Source organism: Vicugna pacos, chromosome 12 (genome assembly GCF_048564905.1).
Source record: "Vicugna pacos chromosome 12, VicPac4, whole genome shotgun sequence".
NCBI classification, from domain to species: domain Eukaryota; kingdom Metazoa; phylum Chordata; class Mammalia; order Artiodactyla; family Camelidae; genus Vicugna; species Vicugna pacos.
Genome location: NC_132998.1, coordinates 31,003,972 through 31,022,627, shown reverse-complemented (window position 1 = coordinate 31,022,627; position 18,656 = coordinate 31,003,972). Strand labels below are relative to the sequence as shown.

General features: G+C 40.3%; 1 protein-coding gene across 1 annotated transcript in view; it reads left to right on the top strand.

The window, feature by feature from the left end:
* The window catches only part of ANO4 (anoctamin 4), a 308,805-nt gene that overhangs the window by 260,202 nt on the left and 29,947 nt on the right, over positions 1 to 18,656 (top strand). Inside the window, exons 17-22 of the mRNA XM_072973171.1 lie at positions 1,576 to 1,740; positions 5,967 to 6,003; positions 8,073 to 8,184; positions 9,098 to 9,155; positions 9,291 to 9,388; positions 11,090 to 11,232. Of these exons, the coding sequence (XP_072829272.1) occupies positions 1,576 to 1,740; positions 5,967 to 6,003; positions 8,073 to 8,184; positions 9,098 to 9,155; positions 9,291 to 9,388; positions 11,090 to 11,232 (613 nt within the window). The remainder of the gene's footprint in view (positions 1 to 1,575; positions 1,741 to 5,966; positions 6,004 to 8,072; positions 8,185 to 9,097; positions 9,156 to 9,290; positions 9,389 to 11,089; positions 11,233 to 18,656) is intronic.

Sequence of the window (18,656 nt, the reverse complement as noted above, 5' to 3'; positions counted from 1 at the left end):
GTACAAACTTTTAGCATGGTAACAGCACTAATCATATCAGGCATTTGGATACATTTTTGCACATTCTGCTGTCTAATCCTCACAACAGTTTTCTGTGCTGGCAGGGATGGCATTGCTATCCCCATTTTACAGATGGAGCAACTGTGACTCCAGAAGGTTGAGGAGCCCAGGTTAGTCAGGAATAGCCAAGAGCTCAAGTCCTCAAATCTGATGTTGTTTCCATTTGTTTCTTTATGCCGTAATGAAAGGAACTAAAATTATGAGACAGGACCCACAGCAGTGTTTTCAAACTTTTTTACCATGCCCATAGAGTAACAAATACATTCTTTGTCAGAACCTAGTACATGCTACGCAGATAGATGTATAAAACAATATAGTGACTGAGACAGTGCTCACCTTTACAATACGCAATGAACTCTGATTTTTTTGTTTTATTGTCTTTCTTGATGCCAGCTATAACCCCCTAAAATTTATTTTCAGACTCACAAATGGTCTTATCAGTTTGCAGAACACTGACTGGAAGCTGGATTGTGAGCTTTTCCTACAAAGAAATCATTTTGTAGGACCCTATCAATTACTAAACAAAACATATGCAAATTTGTGGGAAAAAAATGTCATTTTAGAACAGTGAGAGATGGTTAGGATCCTCCTTCCTCTTTTCAAATGGCCAGTATGTGTAAATATATATCCTAGTTTGTCAGAGTAGGAAGAACAGGACAACAGAAAATCTAGAAAGAAACTGGGGAGCTGGAGGGGTAGGCAGCTTGCCCAGTGTCCCTCAGCTCAGGTCAAGAGTCAGATCCATGCCCTGCTGCAGATTCGGCTTTGTAGGCAGTTGTGTCTGGCTTTGCCTTCTTGAAGTACATTCACATTTGTTGCTTTATGTTTCATTTTTCACAACAGCACCTGGGGACATAGATTTTAAGTATTCCCTGTTCTATAGAGGGGGAACCCAGAGCATCAAGGCTGAGCCATCGAGAGGACAAGCTACTTGCCCAAGGTCACACTGCTAGGTCGTAGTTGAACCAGGACTCAGATGTGACTTCTGAGTCCAGCAAACTGTCCATCCCACCATATTGCCACCCTTGTCTAAAATTCAGTCAGGTTCCACCTATCTATCAGCAGCTCTAGGATTAAGACATGAGCAGTCTTTTGTTTCGTTATTATTACTATCAGTCTTCCTTTGGCCAGTACCAGCTAGGGTTCATGCCTGAGTTCATGTTACCCATAGTAAGCCAAACACAGAGTTTGTGTAAAACATAGGAAGGCTTCTCTAGAGAATAATTATCTGTTCATTTGCTCAATCTAATCTGTTTCATAAGTGTTACCCCATAGCTTACACAGTTTATCAGCGCTCAGGCACTGTGGTTTTTCTATTTGGATAACAAAGAAATACAAAGAGACAAGACAAAGTATCAACCACAATGAAAAGTATGCACTTTGTTGCAGTGTCTTGAGTCAGGACCACCGTTGCTTTATCTCCTTTACTCATTGGAGGATTTTCCAGGTGGTGGGAGCTCCTTCTTGAAACAGTCCACCTCGGTGCTCACTGGGTGTCGTCTGTCTTCCTGCCAGATCTGCGTGGTGATCGCTGCCGTCTTCGGGATCGTCATTTACCGGGTGGTGACCGTCAGCACTTTCGCTGCCTTTAAGTGGGCGTTAATCAGGAATAACTCTCAGGTTGCAACCACAGGGACTGCCGTGTGCATCAATTTCTGTATCATCATGCTGCTGAACGTGGTGAGTGAGCTACAGGGTAACTAGTCAATGGGTAAAACATGTGGGCTGCAGGTGATTGTTTTCGTCTGTTGGTAAAGGGACCTGGCCTCAGAAAGGCTGGTGGTTACAGAGTGCCTGGAATGAGCTGCACGCCTCTGCGAATACAGGCAGCTTCAGTCAAATCTGGGCTCCAGGATTTTCTACAGTGTAAGATTGGGCAAGGCATTTGCTCTCTCTGAACCTCAGTTCCCTTACTTACCCAATAAAATAACACTGTATAACCCGTGGGGTAATTTAGAGGAAAAAATATACTTTAAAGGCCCAGCTCAGAACCTGTGACATAATTCAGCAGTGTTGGTTCCTGTTTCCTTTTGATTCTGAATGTGGGAAATTAGTCAGTATCCAAAGCCTTCCTTGAGATCACCCAAGGAGGACTATTTCAAGGTGGTACCTGTTGCTTCTGTCTATTTCAGGCTTTTCTTCAGATGTTTATTTCAGCCCAGCTGTCTCCCTTGAACCCCAACTCATCCTCACCTAATACTTTCAACCCCGAGCTCTCCATCTTCCCTCCAGAATCAGATCCTCCCCAGCAGCCTCCCCGTGCATAGTCACTCAGCCTGTAATCCTTGCCGTTATCCTTGACTCCGGTTTCTCTCACCAACGCAGTGTATCCAGAGTTCGATCACTCTTTACACATCCCCAGTTCCTACTTTGGTCCAGGTCCCTAGCATCTCCCACTGGATTATTGCAGTGCCTTCCAAACTGGTCCCCCACCCCCCAGCTTCCATGTTTGCTCCCCTCAATCTAGGCTTATCGCAGCAGCCAGAGCAAGTGTCACACATGTAAGTCAGCCTCTGTTCAGTGTCATTCTTCTGGCTCTGAAGAAAAGTTTATCTCTTCCCATGGCCTCTGGGGTCTCCCTCCTCTGGCCTCAGTGATGTCTCTGACCTGTCTCCTCCCTACTCGCCCTGACGCTCCTGTTCCTCACTGGCCTCCCCTACGTTTCTTGGATGTGCCAGGCACGCTCTCCCCCTAGGACTTTTGACTTGCTCTACTCTGCCTGGAACATCCCACTGTGTGGGGTCGGCATCGCTTGCTCCTGCATCTCCTTCAGATCTTTGTTCAAATGTTACTTTTCTAGTTAATATAAGGCTTTCCTGGTTAAAATTGCAACCCACTCCTGCCATCTGACAATTTCCCAGCTCCTTGTCTGCTTTATTTTTCTCTGAGGCATTAATCACCATATAATATGCTATTTTTAAAATTTTATGTTAAAAATTTATTATCTGTTTTCTCCATTAGAAGTTAGCCACAAGAGGGCAGAAACTTTTGTCTCCCCCCCCCCCCCGTTATTTCCTAGTGCCTGAAACAGGATCTGGCATAGTAGACTCTCAGTAAATTGTTATTTGCAGAACAAAAGGTAATGACTGACCTGGTTAGACTTGAGATTTGTAGTAGGGAAGAAATAAGGTAATGTGTGTAGAGTGCCCAGTACAGTGGTAGGCATGGAGTAGATGCTCAATTACAGTTCCCCTCACCCTTACTTATACTGCAACCTGGGCCATAATGCTGAAATCAGTGAGCTAATGAAATGAAATACAGGTAATTTATTATTATTAAATATAGAAGGACTTATTTATTATTTTAGAAAAGTTTCAAAATCCACAAGTTAGAAAAATGAAAAAAGAGCACTTACTGATCATTTTGATGTGATGATTGTGTAACTGCTTGGTCAAGTGGAGACTGAGAGTGGCTGTTTGTCGCTCCCTGGCCCTGCCCCCACCCGCAGTGCAGCTAGTCCCGGAGTGAACCGTGGAAAACTCATTGTGAGGGGCAGTGAGTCATAGTGAAAATTAACCAGACAACCAGAGCAGTGAAAGATTCTGTGTCCAGGTGGGGTGCAATGAATTAAAGCTTACTGTATTTTTATCTAATGTCGATTAAAATTTAATATATATATCTTAAGTAAATTTATACAGATTTGCAGTGGGTCTGTAAATGCATGCTTGCTTGTACATTTTGACCAGGTGTCAATGTTGTCAAAGTAACCTTTCATTTAACTGAAAATCACTTATCCAATAATCTCTACTTCATGAGACATAGCCAAGAAAAGAGAAAATAAACTAAAAATGAAGAGAGAGACGAGGGAGGTGAAAGAATATATAATTAGGGATACTACAGAGCACCAGCTGTGCTGGGAGCTAGACAGGTAGGCATTTTACATGTTTTCTTTAACAAAGGATTTCTGGGTCACCAAAATGGATGATGTAGAGTCCACACACTAAAGCTTACATGTATCATCCTTACAAATGCCCTTAAGGTTTATTTTATTTTATTTTATTTTATTTTATTTTATTTTATTTTATTTTATTTTAATACAGTGTGAGCATCTTTGGTGTTCTGATTTCTCAGCAACATCAAACTAGAATAACAAGTGGTTACTAAGGGAAGAAGACTGACAAGGTCAGGAAATGACAAGCCATAGCAAGGGGAAGAAACGAAAACAAAAAGCATACATAAGGACTCTAAAACCATCATCATTTAGGACTCTTTTGTGCAAGGACCAATTGCCTTACCCTCCTTAGCCATCTCTGAGGACATCCCTCTCCAGCACATACCTTTCCACTTCTGTCTCATGCCCTGAAGCTTTTCAGGTTCCATTATGGAGACAACCAGGTATGCAGTTTGGAAAGATTTTCATCAAAATATATTTTTTAAAAATTTTAAGTCCTTAAAAAGCAAATATTGAATAAAGGACAAATGACAGACTAATGACTATAACATAGCTTTGACCAATTCAGAACTAAACTAAAATCTACTGACTGCTGAAACTACTCAATTTGAAATACTTTCCTGACCCAATAATATAGATTTTTTTATAGCTATATAAGTTGTTTTAGCTACTTAAATTTTTTTCCATATGGTCTTGCAAGAAAAAATTATTTGGACATTAATCATGAATATTTTTACATTAATTGAATATAAAAATCTCGAGATCTTGATTGGTATTTGTGTTCATTAAAGCCTCTTTTAAATAATTATTATCGATCATATCCTGTTTCTGACTTTTTACTATATCTGTCCAATCCTAACTGAAGGAGCAGATCTGTAAGAAATGCCTATTTTCTGGATTTGATGATGTGTGTTTACTTTTAATCTCTTTTAATTAACATTGGACTCTGTTTGAAGTTCCTGTATACAAAATTTGTTACAACGGCCATGTGAATTTTATCTTAATGTAACAAACCATAGTCCTTGCTGAAAGTTGAGTCACACAATCTGAGTATTTTGACTATTTCTGTAGTTAGCAGAAATCTAGGGTAAGGAAATTAAAAAGTTGGGAAGGATCTTAAGGTGAATGTGTCCAATACCCATTCTTAACCACATATAAAGACGATGATGGTCTAAAGAAGTGAGGTAACATGCCCACAACCTACCGCTTGCCAGCTGTAAAGCTGTAGTTCCAGCACAGGGGAGTTCTAACCACTGCAGTTTTGCTACTTTAGTCTAAATGTGATCTTAATTTTCATATTGTTGAAATCCATTTGAGTAGTTTTCTTTTTTCTTTCATTTATCATCTTTCATTGTAGAGAAAGCGCTTGCTCTTCTTATTTATACCGTCCCTAGGGTACCTCCTAGAGCTGCGTGTGCCTTTACTGTACTCCCTGCACTTACACACACACAGGCACGTGGACACACCCCCCTTCTGTCCTATTAGGACCCTCCATTTACCAGGTGACTGGGTGAGTTAGGGATGCATCTAATTCATTGATGGAAAAGCAGAGTACTGTAAGTTTGGCAGTTCCTAATAATATTTGATCGTTTCAGTGTCTATGAATGCTAAAATCTAGGACATACAGCAGCCCATGGAAACAATAGAATTGCAGGCTCTTACCATCAGAAGCAAAGTCTTAGAGATTTTACATTGAGGATGCTGAGGCCCAGGAATGTTGTGACTTACCCAGCACCGCTTAGCAGGCTGATAATTGGTGGCAGCGGGCCTGTTTTCACAGAATTATTCACCCTGAAACAAGTGAGAGATTTTTAAAATAGTAAAATGGGACCTTGTACATTCCTTTCCTGCCCTTAAAGGACACAATTGTTGACAGTGTTTTCATTGTTTGAGCCGTTGTTTCATTGTTGATGGTTAATTAAATTATTTTCATTCAGATTGAATTATCTATTTCCTTGATAATTATAGATTTTAGAACATCTAGTTTGTTAAATGTGTTAAATTTATTTTACAGCTCTATGAAAAAGTTGCGCTGCTTCTGACAAATTTAGGTAAGTAGAACCCTGTTTATTTCACAGTACAGTATTGTGGTCTGAAAAATACCTTCTCAGACATTCATATGTGAAACACTGCTGAAAAGAAATATTCCCTTTGTTTTGAATTGCATACAATGATGTGTTCTTTGCCCTCAAGAGGACATTTTAAACAAATCTAGGAATTGGGAGAATCTTTCCTACCTAAAACTTTAACACCTGTCACAAACATTATCTTTCATGAGCTAATATAATTTCCAGTAGGTTTGCTCTTAGTGCACAAAAAAATGTAACATCACAAAAATACATGAGTATGGAGTACTTATAATCATTTAGAGAAGTGTTCATTTGCCTTTGCCTACAATTTTTATGTAACTAAAAACATAGCAAGTTTTCATGGCATATGAAATTACAGATTAGTTGCTTTGAGGAGTCCTTCACCAGGGATGGAGGCAGGCTAGCCATCACTGCCATTTGTAAAATAACGTGCATCTGGACAGGTCACCCCTAAGAACGCCACTCTGACTCCGTAGAGCATCAGAACAATCTAGTAGCCAGCCATAAGCTGTACCTTGATTGCATTTTCAAGATAAATTGTCCCAGTTTTATTAATAAGATGTTTGTCATTTTACTCTACGCAGTTTGAGAAAATTACACTCCCACACAAAACCTGTTAGTGCATTCCCTTATGTAGCTTGTCCAAAAGGGGAAAAAAAATCACAAAAGTGTTCTTATTTATAATAAAAGATACCATTTATTGAGCCCTTCTATGTGCCACATACAGAGACAGGCACTTAGTGTATCTCCTCTTATGTCATTGAAATCTTCCATCATCACCAGTCTTTGCCCCAAAAGATGGAAGTTTATGTCCACAGAAGAGGTAATTGCCCATTGGTAGATTGTGTCCAGGGGCACCTTGATCCAGGCTGGAAAAGATGCTGGTGATACAGTCCTGGTTGATCTGTGACTGTGACCTGGGAAACCACCTGGCTGGCTGATGACCTAGGAGACCTTCTTGCATAACCAAGAGTTCAGTAGCAGAAGTGAAATAACGCCAAAAACCTAGAAGAATTCTTTGTCATTTCTTCCCTCAAGAGCAGTACAGTTTTGTTCTGAAGTTGACCTTTAAACTATTTTAAGTCCAATTCTCTTTCTCCCCTCCCTTCTCAGATATGCTCCCAGGAAGCAGTTTTGAGTTATAACTCGTGGAAAAGGAAGTGATGGGGTGAAATAGTAAATGAGCCATTAGAAGCTAAGGGGATGTGGAAACAGAGAAAGTGCTATTGCATTAAATGCATTTTCTATGACATTGTTTGAGGTGAGGATGCAGCTCCTGGGGAAAAAATAAGTGCATTAGACATGAGATTTCAGGTTGGAGGACTGCTCTGTATTTTTGGTTTGTATCTCAACATCCAAAGAGCATTTGCTGTATAGAAGCTGAAATATGTGGAGATGAGAACTGGCACCTGACTGGAAATTATAAGACACAGATGCTAATATACAGTAAAAGCTCTCAAGTGCGGTCATCTCCTCAGTATTTGTCCTTGAGAAGGAAAGTGACAGTGGATGAGGGTGACAGGGCTCAGATGCTCTCCATATTCTGAGACGGGGGCCTGACTCCCTCTTGCCCAGTAACCCCTCACATCGTACCAGAAGTAGAAGTCAAGACCATAGGACTGTTGGAAGCTAGGAGGGGACCTGCCCCCACACAGGCCCCGACCCACAAGTGGAAACTAAGAGCAAAAGGAAAGGCTGCTGCAGGGAGCCAGAGCTGGGAATGGGGCCCCTTTGGCCGGGCTGTGTCTACGCCAGGCTCTCTGGGCATCCGGTTACAGCGGGACACCCTGGGTATCCCTCCCCTCAGACAAGTCAGGAGCCACTTCCCACCAAACTGTTGGGGCTGGTCTGGTAGCCAGAGGATCTTGTGGATGGTCCTTTGCATTGCACACCATCTGTAGGCAGGCTGGGGTCTCCTGCAGTCTTCTGTGGACACCTCTGCTCCCACCCGATGTGTCTGGGGAGCCAGACGGAGGGAGTCAAGGGGCTCAGATGCAGCCTCTCAAACTCTGCCCCCCTTGTGTCCACAGAACAGCCTCGCACAGAGTCCGAGTGGGAGAACAGCTTCACCCTGAAAATGTTTCTTTTTCAGTTTGTCAATCTGAACAGCTCCACGTTTTACATTGCATTCTTCCTCGGAAGGTAAGAACCCAGTTTCTCTGCACCTCCCCAGGCCAGGGATAGAGGTCACCAACCAGGGGTGACAGAGGAGCCCGCCTTCAGGGTGATTTTGTACAAAGTATAAAAAGAGAAGAGCAACCTCCTTTCCCATCCCCATTCCCACTCCAGGGAATGGTCCCCATCAAAGCACCTTGTGCCTTTGCTTGCTGAGGTAAATGGAAGGAAGTAGTTTGCCCACACGAAGTATGGATTTAAAACTCATGGGCTCCATCATACCTGAATCAGGGCCCCAGATCTCATACCTACAGGAGCAGATGGCCTCAGGGGGAGGATGGCGGGCATCATGTGACCTGACCTCACAGAAGAGGGAAGGACTTCCAGACAGGAAAGGGGGCTGACGTGGGATGCCAAAGGAGCTTGGGTAACTTCTGAGCCTGGTAGTTATGAGGATGTGGAAAGGCCATGCCCTGTGAACTGCATTACACCAGGAAGTGTGTCTCAGCAGATGAGAACCAGGGAAGGGCTAAGTATTGGGTTTTGGGGAAGTGGATGAGTCTGGCTACTTCCACATGGAATTCTAGTCAAAGAGTTTAGTTTAAAGATAAAAAAAAAAGCATTACTAATATCCAGAGAGATCCAATGAAATCCAGCCTGCTGCTTATACAACAGGCACTGGATATTCAGCAGAAAACATGTTAAAAGTCACAGCAGGCAGCGAGAAGTGGTCAGCAGCCAGACAGAAAGGCCAGAAGAGAAATGGTCCCCAGAGAATTCCAGAAGCTGCCCGAATGCCAGCTCTGGAGAGTTTTCCTAATCTCTGCAGACCCGTTACTTGCTGTACCAGTAATTTTTGCTGGAGGATATGCTAATCTGAATGTAATGGTCAATGAAGGCCACAGGATGCTAATGGTTTGTTTCTCTGTGTGTGTTGAAGATTTACAGGACACCCAGGTGCCTACTTGAGGCTGATAAACAGGTGGAGACTAGAAGAGGTCTGTATTCTCCTGTCATCCCTTGTTTCCCACAGACTTGCGTTAAACAGCCTTAGGGTAACTGTGCAGATTAGAAACCAGACAGCCTTTCTTCCTGTCCACTGATTCTTGAATTTCTGTCTGCTTACCTCGCAGTGCCACCCTAGTGGATGCCTTATTGATCTCTGTATGCAAATGGGGATTATAATGGTGCTAAAGCAGACCTGGAATAATTTCATGGAACTGGGCTACCCGTAAGTACCTTAGATATCTCTACCTGAGAGGCAGCACGTCTCGCTGGCTTTTCGAGGCGTGCAAGTAGATAAGCAATACAGACTCAGCAGGTAAGCCTGTGCGGATACCTGGAACTAAGTCTCCAGGCTTAGGTAATCAAAAACGAGTCATGAAAATAATAAACTTTGGCTCTTTTGGAAGGTTTAGCACAAGTTGCATGAACAAAAGTAAATATTTTTTCAGACATCTCTGTGGGCCCCTAAACACTGAATATCTGCTTCCAAACTGCTTTAAATGATGACAACACGTTAACCAGATCTCTCCTCCCCAACCCCTATGATAAATCAGAAATGGTAATTTTTGTTTAAACTACTCTAAATTCAGACTTTACAGAAAAGGAACTTATGGAAAGGAGACCCCCCCACTCCAAAAAGATTCCAAAAACAAACTAGAGAATTTCTAAGTCAGTGTATCTTAACCAGTAAAAATATCACCTAGTCACAGTCTGTGTTGCTGGCAATGGGCAAAAACCTTGTATCACCTTTATAAGGATAACCTTGAATTCAGCTGAGTTTGCTTACTTCTGGTCAGTTACGTTTTAAAGGGATCAGCAACACTTCCATTTCCGCTTTAACTCTACACGTCCAGGTTTCCATATCAACGCAGCGTCTCCTAGAGAACTCAGGTTGCAGGGAGGACCACTTAGAACAGTCAGCTAGAACTTGGTTCACTTTGAAAAGTCATCTCTCAGCTCCCTGTCAGAACCAATGCCTATAATTTTCTCATCTTAGATTTATTTTTTGAAAACTTACTCCAAGTGTCTGATGTTTTCTAGGAAACTTTTCAAAAATAAAGCATAACATTTTTAAGTTATGAGCATTATATTATAAAGTATAAGCCATAACTTCTCAAAATGTCATTTATTAGAAGGAAACTATGTTTACCTTCTAATAATGTGGACATAGGGCAAAATTGTGAAGTAGGCAGGATTTGTCTTTGATACCTGTCCTCTTACTTCCTTTATTTCACATTCGTTTTCATTTTGGCATTGCTACTCTCAGATGCTCCTCAACTGTTTCCAGCTCAGACCCGAGTCCCTTGCCCATTTCTTCAACCCTATTCCATATCATAAGATGCACTCCTGAACACTAATGAGGATTCATGCACTACCCTCACCAGTGGGAGATGCATTTTACTGGGAATCAGAGCCTCTGTCAAGCTCAAGCCAAAAGCAAGCACATCCAGTTGTGGGACTGCAGGCTTCCGGTGCCAAGAGAGGAGGCATTTTGAGGGTTTTCAGATCTTCTCGGTCCCTTCAGTCTGAGTATTCAGGTCAGGGCAAGACTGCTCATGGGTCCTAAATTAAGCCAGCTAAGCCTAGTCATCTTCTACTTAGAGGTCCGGCTATTGCCAGACTGGGGGATCAGTTTACCCATATTCTCAGCCTTCTATCCAACCCTCCTAGGTAGCACTGAACAGGAGACGGTTTCATGAATGATGAAGATAAGTCCATCCGTCCTAGTGTTCAACAGCAAGGACAGATGCTCGAAGTGTCTTCGCCATTGTTATTTCCTCCCTAATCCAAGGCTTCAATTCCTTGGCAGCCTATCCTAAAATTTTTTCAACTATGGTTCTATATTCTAACTCTCCTCTCTCTCATTACTTAAAACCTTATGAACAGTCATATATACGTTTTTAAATAAATCGGTCTTGCTATGCAGGTTAATTCAGAACTGGTGGACGAGAAGGAAAGTACGACAGGAACATGGGCCTGAGAGGAAAGTCAGTTTCCCACAGTGGGAGAAGGACTACAACCTTCAGCCGATGAACGCCTACGGACTCTTCGATGAATACTTAGAAATGAGTATGAAAACACCCTATTTTATCCTATTAACTATAAGTGTAAATTCTAGATCATTAACTGCCTTTAACTAGACATAAGCCCATTATCGTCAAGGCCAGCAGGGTGAGGGGGATTCTTGAGCTAAACACAGAGGAAGGAGTATCTTGCTTTAAGAAGCTCGACTGATAGAGATAGTGCCAAGTCACTACAAATCTTCATGACGTTGTGTCCTGTCCCTTACAATAAATCACCAGAAAAAAAAAATGAGCTGTAAAACTTGGTGAACCGAAGAAAAAGGAGCGATCACTCACGGTGTAATTGATTCACTCAATCAGCAGGTATCTTTTGAGCCATGTTATGTCCAGGCAGATGTTATGTTTGGCACTAGAGAAACACGAAGGAATCGGGCACAGCCCCAGCCTTCAAGGAGTACAGTGGGGGGGGAGTCAGAGGTACAAAGAGCAGGTGCAGTGAAGTGTCATAGATGCTGCAGTGTGAGTCAGCAGGGGTGGAGTAGGGACAGTCATTTCTCTTGGAGGGGGTGGCAGGAAGCTAGGAGTGCATAAGCTATGCTGCATTTCCATTTAAGGAATATAATTTCTCTATAATCAAACCCACGCTATTTATTTCAGCATATATTTGAGAGCATGGGCTTTAGAAACTGATTACCTGAGTTCAAATCCCAGCTCTTCACTTATTAACTATTAAACCCTGGGCACTGACTTTTAATCTCTGTCTCACTCTCCTCCTCTCTATACTGGGGATAAAATGAGTAACCGCTTCATAGTGTCTTTGTGTGGATTTAACGAGTTAATACATGGAAAGGGCTTAGACCAATGCCTGGCTCATAGTATGTACTTGATATCATGCTATCCACATCATTATTATTGTTTTTCTATTCTTCTTATCTTCCAGGGGAGAAAAGCTTAATGAAATCCCTTAGCAGATATACTGAGTGTGGATAGGTTTTCTTTTTCTTCTAATTATGTTTAAGCTCTGTAACATTGGGGTGGAAGCAGGGGTAGGGATGGGTAAGATGTATTACTTCTGAAAAAAGCAGTTCTTTCTGGGCAAATCTGAAAATTAAAGGAGTAGTAGAATGGATGCTTAATGTTCCTTAGATCACTCAAGTCCTGTGTATCTTCTGATGTTTTTAGAGTTTCAATTATAGAACGGCAGAAAGATACAACTTGCAGAAGAAATCAATTTGGGCATTAATAATAAAACTTAATAAAGGGAATTCATTAAGAGGACTGACCACTTGGAGGTCTCTTAATGGATTCTTCTCCCATAAAGAAGGAAATGAACAATAATGTTGGCAAACAGAAGCTTTTATGTGGTTAGGACTAGTAGTGCTCCAAATACTACAGTATCTTTGCAGCAAGAAGCAAATCCCAGAAGCATCACAAGCAGACTAGTGAATCCTCACAGCTTGCTTCTGTTCTTGTTGGGTTTTTAAAATTTTCTTAATGACCTTTCTGCTCTGTTCTATGTTTTAAAATATAGTTATTGAAGTAGAATATACAGTGAGAAAAGTACATAAATCAAGTGTACAGATCAATGAATTTTCACAAATTTATACACAAATGTAACCAATCTGTGTAGGTGAGGGGTTGGCAAACGACTGCCCTCAGTCAAAAGCCAGTCCACGGCCTGGCTTTGTAAATAATGTTCTATTGTGCCTATTTCCAGCACTGCCTGTTTATTTATATATTGTCTGAAGTTGCCTTTGCTCTGCAAAAGCAGAGCTGGGTGGTTGTGACAAGGACGGTATGGCCTGCAAAGCCTGAAATATACAGCTGGCTCTTTACAGAAAAAGTTTATCATCCTGTGAGTTATATCAAGAAATAGGATATTTTCAGTATCAAAGAAGGCTCCCTCGTCCCCTCTCCCAGTTATAACCCCTCCCTAGCCACCGTCCTGACTTCTAACACCGTTGATTAATTCTGCCTTTTTAAATCTCTGTATAGATGGAATTGAACCTGACATTTTCTTTTGTAACTGGCTTCTTTCATTCAGTATCATATTTCTAAGATTCTTCCATGTTGCTACAGGTTAACAGAATTTCATTTTCATTTCTGTAGAGTATTTCTAGAATGTGTACCTGAAGCAAAATCATGAAGTAGGCGAGTCTGTCTCTGATACCCACCCCCATCTTTCCTTTAGTCACATGTGGCTTTCTTGATTTCCACTTCAGATACTTTCCCTCTTTCTCTCCTCCCCGCACCAGTCCCTCCTCCCTCTTCCATATCATGAATGTACTTCTGAGCACTGCTAAGGATTAATGCCCTAGATGGTCACGTTTTAATGAGAATCAAAACCTCTGTTGAGCTTAAGTCAAAAAGAGGCAAATTTACCTGTGGAAGCGCAGGCATCAGTGTGCCACTGGGTGAACTATTTTGTGAGTTTGCCGATCTAGACTCCTGGAAACAGGGATTCACCACCATTCATCTAGCCATTCTCCTGGTGAGAGAGACTGGCGTTGTTTCTAGGTTTGGGTTCTCACATTGCTATGAACCTATTTGTGTATGTGTTCTGGTTAACATCTGTACATATTTCTGGAGTTGGTACGTATTTAGGAGTGGAGTTTCCAGTGGACTGGCCATCATGATGTACGCATTTGTGGATCATCAGTAGACTCCTGCAGACAGTTTACAAAACTCCCACTAGCAGTATAAAAGCTTCAGTTGTTTCAGTTGTTAGTGTCAGTCTTTTTAAACTTTGGCCGTGCTGGTTCATATGTAGGAGTGTGTGGTTTTAATTTGGAATAACGTGGCAACTAACAATTCTGAGGACCTTTTCTTATGCTTCTGGTCATTTGGGTATCCTCTTTTGTGAATTCCCATTCAAGCCATAACTGTGTTTTGTTTCTTTGTTTTTAGTGATTTGCAGAAGTTACATATTCTGGATATGGGTCATTATCAGGTAGAACTGAGATTTCTTTCATAGGAAGGTTATTAATTATAGGTTTAATTTATTTAATAGATATGACTATTCAGATTTTCTACATCTTCAAGTGACCATTTCAATAGTCTGTCTTAGTGGTGTTTTTCAATAAACTTGTCTATTTCATCCAACTTTTCAAATTTAGTGGGATAAAATTGTTTATAATATCCTTACTTTTAATGTTTGTGAGATCTCTAGTGATATCTTCCTTTTCACTTATAATTTCATAGCTTGTACTTTTATCCTTTTTTTTCTTTAACAATCTGGCTAGAGGTCTATTAATCTTTTCATTCACTACTTCTTCTATTGCCTGCCTTATTTTCCCTTCTTTTCCAAAAATCTTCAGGTGGAAACTTAAATCATTGATTTTCAACTTTTTGTTTTCTAACTTAGGCATTTAGAGCTGCAATTCTCTCAGTGAATAATGCTTTATAGCTGCTGTATCCTCTAAGTTTTGATATGTCATATTTTCATTATCAAGGCATTTTCTAATTACCATTTTAGTTTGTTTTCTACCTTTATTTTTAGAAATGTGTTGTTTACTATCATTTGGAGACTTTCTGGTTATCCCTCTGACATTGATTTCTAAGTTAATCCCACTGTGGTCAAAGGATAGCTCTGTCTTTCAGTCATTTTATATATGTCGAGATTCACTTTATGCCCCTACATATTGTCTATTTTGGTAAGTGCTTCAAGTATATTCTGCAATTGTTGAATATAATATTCTATGTTGTGTCAATTAGGCAAGGCTGTTTAATTCTGTTGTTCAAATCTTATATGTTCTTAATTAAACTTTGTCTATTTCATCGAGTAGTTACTAAGAAAAGGGTGTTAAAATTCCCAGGTATGATTGTGGACTTAGTCTCCTTCTAATTCTGTCAACCTTTTCTTTGTGTATTTTGAAGTTGTGTTGTTAAGTGCAAACAGTTTAGGATGATTCTAGTTTACTGTTGAGTTGAAATTTTTACCTTTATTGAAAGCCCTTCTTTATCTCTAATTATGTAATATTTTGAAGGTGTGATGGGCAGGAGGCTAAGGAACTAACTGTAAAGCCTCCCAAAGGTCAGAACTGAGCCTCTGGTGGTCTTTCAGGGCTGAGATGTTCTCAGTCACAGCCAAAGAGGTGGGCTGAGCTTTAAGAAAACTGTACCCCCGCACCAGCCAGACTTAACTCATGACCGGATTGAAGTGGTCATCTTCTTTGGCTACATAAGAGCAGCATGAGGAACCTTTTCTGGTAGAAAAGAATATCTCTAAGAGCAGAGATCAATAAACTTGTCCTTAAAGGGCTAGATAGTAAATAATTTAGGCTTTGGGGGCCAAGAGACAAGATTGAGGATATATTTTCAATGGTTGTACAAGTATTCATATAACTACTTAAAATATAAAAACCATTCTTCAGCTCACATGTAGGTGAAAAAAGAAAAGAAGCAGATAGGTGGCCAAATTTAGCCTTCAGGCTGTATTTTCTGACCCTTGATCTAGAGTCTACATGTCTAGCTTACAGTAAAAATTACCAGGTGTACAGCCTATCAAAGGAAACAAAGTAAACAAATTCTTAACTGGGGAAAGTATTTGCTACTTCAAGTGTGAAAGCAAAAATGCATATACTCAAACACTGAAAAATCAAGGAAATAGGGTGTTACAAAAAGAAAATGATAATTCAACAACCCAATTCAAAGGCATAAAATATTATGATCTAACTGATAAAGAATTCAAAATAGCTGTTATGAAGAAATTCGTTGAGCTACAAGAAAACACAGAAAGGCAATTCATTGAACTCAGGAATAAAATTAATGAACAGAAGGAGTTCTTTACCAAAGAGATTGAAATTATAAAAGAGAACCAAACAAATTCTGGAGCTGAAGAATTCAATAAATAAAACGAAGAATGCAGCAGAGAGCATAGGTAACAGGACAGACCACCTGGAGGAAAGAATAAATGGCCTGGAGGACAGGAATTTAGACATAATTCAGTCAGAAGAAGACAGAACTTAGATGCTTAAAAAGTGAAGAAACCCAACCAGAAAGACAAATCTAAGAATAACTGGTGTACCAGAAGAGAGGAAGAAGTGGGCAGAGAGTTCACTTTAAAAAAGACTGAGAACTTCCCAAGCCTGGGGAAGACATGGGACATACAAGTCTGCAAAGCTACAAGAACACCCTACTATCTCAATGCAAAGAGACCTTCTCCAAGACACTTTATAATGAAACTGTCACATATTATAATGAATCTTAAAGACAGCCAGGGGAAAAAAAAAGTAACCTACAAAGGAATCCCCATTAGGCTGTCAGTGGATTTCTCAGCAGAAATCCTGCAGTCCAGGAGAGAGTAGAATGATTTATTCTAAGTGCTGAAAGATAAAAATTGCCAGCCGAGAATACATTATCTGGCAAAGATATCCTTCAATCTGAAGGAGAAATTAAGGCTTTCCCAGATAAACAAAACCTGAGGGAATTCACCCTCCCTAGACCTGCTTTGCAAAAAATGCTGAAGGAAGTCCTTCAAGCTGAAATGAAAAGATGCTAATCATATAAAAATACACAACTCTGATAAAAGTGAAAGATAAACAGTCAAAGCTACCAGGAAAGATGACTATAGATGCAAAAATTATGACTATAGATGCAAAAATTCTCAAAATACTAGCAAACCAAATCCGAGAATGCACTAAAATATTTGTACACTACAACGAAGTGGGGTTTATCTCCCTGGGGTGCAAAACTGGTTCAATGTAAGTTTAAAAATATATCACATTAACAGAATGAAGTATGAAAATTGTATGATTATCTCAGTAAATCCAGGAAAAGCATTTGCAAAGTTCAACATCCTTTCATGATAAAAACCCTTGACAGGTTGGGTACAGAACAAACATACCTCAACATAATAAAGTTCACATAAAGTAAACTCCCAACTAACATTATACTCAACGGAGAGAATTGAAAACTTCTTCTAAGATCAGGACCAAGACAAGGATGCCCACTCTCAACACTCTAATTCAATATAGTACTGGCATCCCAGCTAGAGTAAGTAAGACAAAGAAATAAAAGGCATCCAAATCAGAAAGGAAGAAGTAAAACTGTCACTCTTTGCAGATGATATGATTTTGTATACAAAAATCCCAAAGACTCAACCAAAAAACTGTTGGAACTAATCAAAATGCAGGATACAAAATCAACATAAAGATATCAGTTGTATTTCTATACACTAACAATGAAATACCTGAAAAAGAAACTAAAGTATCCCATTAACAATAGCATCAAAAACAATAAAATACCTAGGAGTAAATTTAAGCAAGGAAGTGAAACATCTGTGCGACAAAAACTACAAGACTTTGCTAAAAGAAATTGAAGAAGACACAAACAAATGGAAAAATATCTCGTGTTCATGGATTGGAAGAATACTGTTAAAACATCTGTACTACCCAAATTCATCCATAGATTCAATATAATCTCCATCATGATGGCATTCTTCACAGAAATAGAACAATCCTAAAATATACAGGACCACAAAGACCCCAAGTAGACAAAGTAATCCTGAGGAGAAAGAACAAAGCTGGAAATACAACACTTCCTGATTTCAAGTTATACTGCAAAGATAGAGTAATAGAAAAACAGTATGGTCCTGGCATAAAATTAGACACATAGACCATTAGAACAGAATACAGAGCCCAGAAGTACTGCCTCCCCCTCCCTGCTGCATATGCAGTCAACTATTTTTTAACAAGACGGCCAAGAATACCCAGTGGGGAAAGGCTAGCTTCTTCAACAAATGGCGCTGAAAAAAACTGGGGAAAAAAAAGGTGCAGAAAAATGAAATTGGACCACCCCTATCTTACACCACCTAACAAAAATTTACTCGAAATGGATCAAAGACTTGAATGTAAAACCTGATACTATACAGGCAAAGAGCCATAAAATCAGGACAAAGTAAGTTCTATGATGGTAAGCAGAGTTGTGGGAGCTACAGAGGAAGCATTAATTAACTACAATTATAGAAGACTCCAGAAGAGGGCACATTTGAGCTTACCCTTGAAAGGAGAATAGAATTTTACTAGAGTATGAACAGAAACACTAAGTATATGACATAACTCCATAAAACTCAAAGTGTAATGTGACCAGAGTAGAGGATTGGTTGGGAAACCTCTCTCGGGCATGAGGTATGTTTGTACATGAGGCTTGGGAGGCCCTTGAATGTTAGTCTTCAGGCAATGAGAACCTACTGAAACATTTTCAGTAAGAAGGTGATGAGTGATAGGCTTTAACCCACAAACACTGACAGCAAAGTCTGAGGCAGAGAAGCCAGTTAGAAAACCACAGTCTGATTTGTGGAGAGGGGAGAGGATGGGGAAATAAGAGACATTTTTGAAGGGTAATTAAATGCTGGGACTTGGAATCTAATGGTTCTCAAGGCGGAGCTAGTTAACACCTGGTTTCTATGCAAGATAGCTCCAAGGGGAGGTAAGGAAGAGGGATGTGAAAGGAGGAGCAAGTTTAAGGATG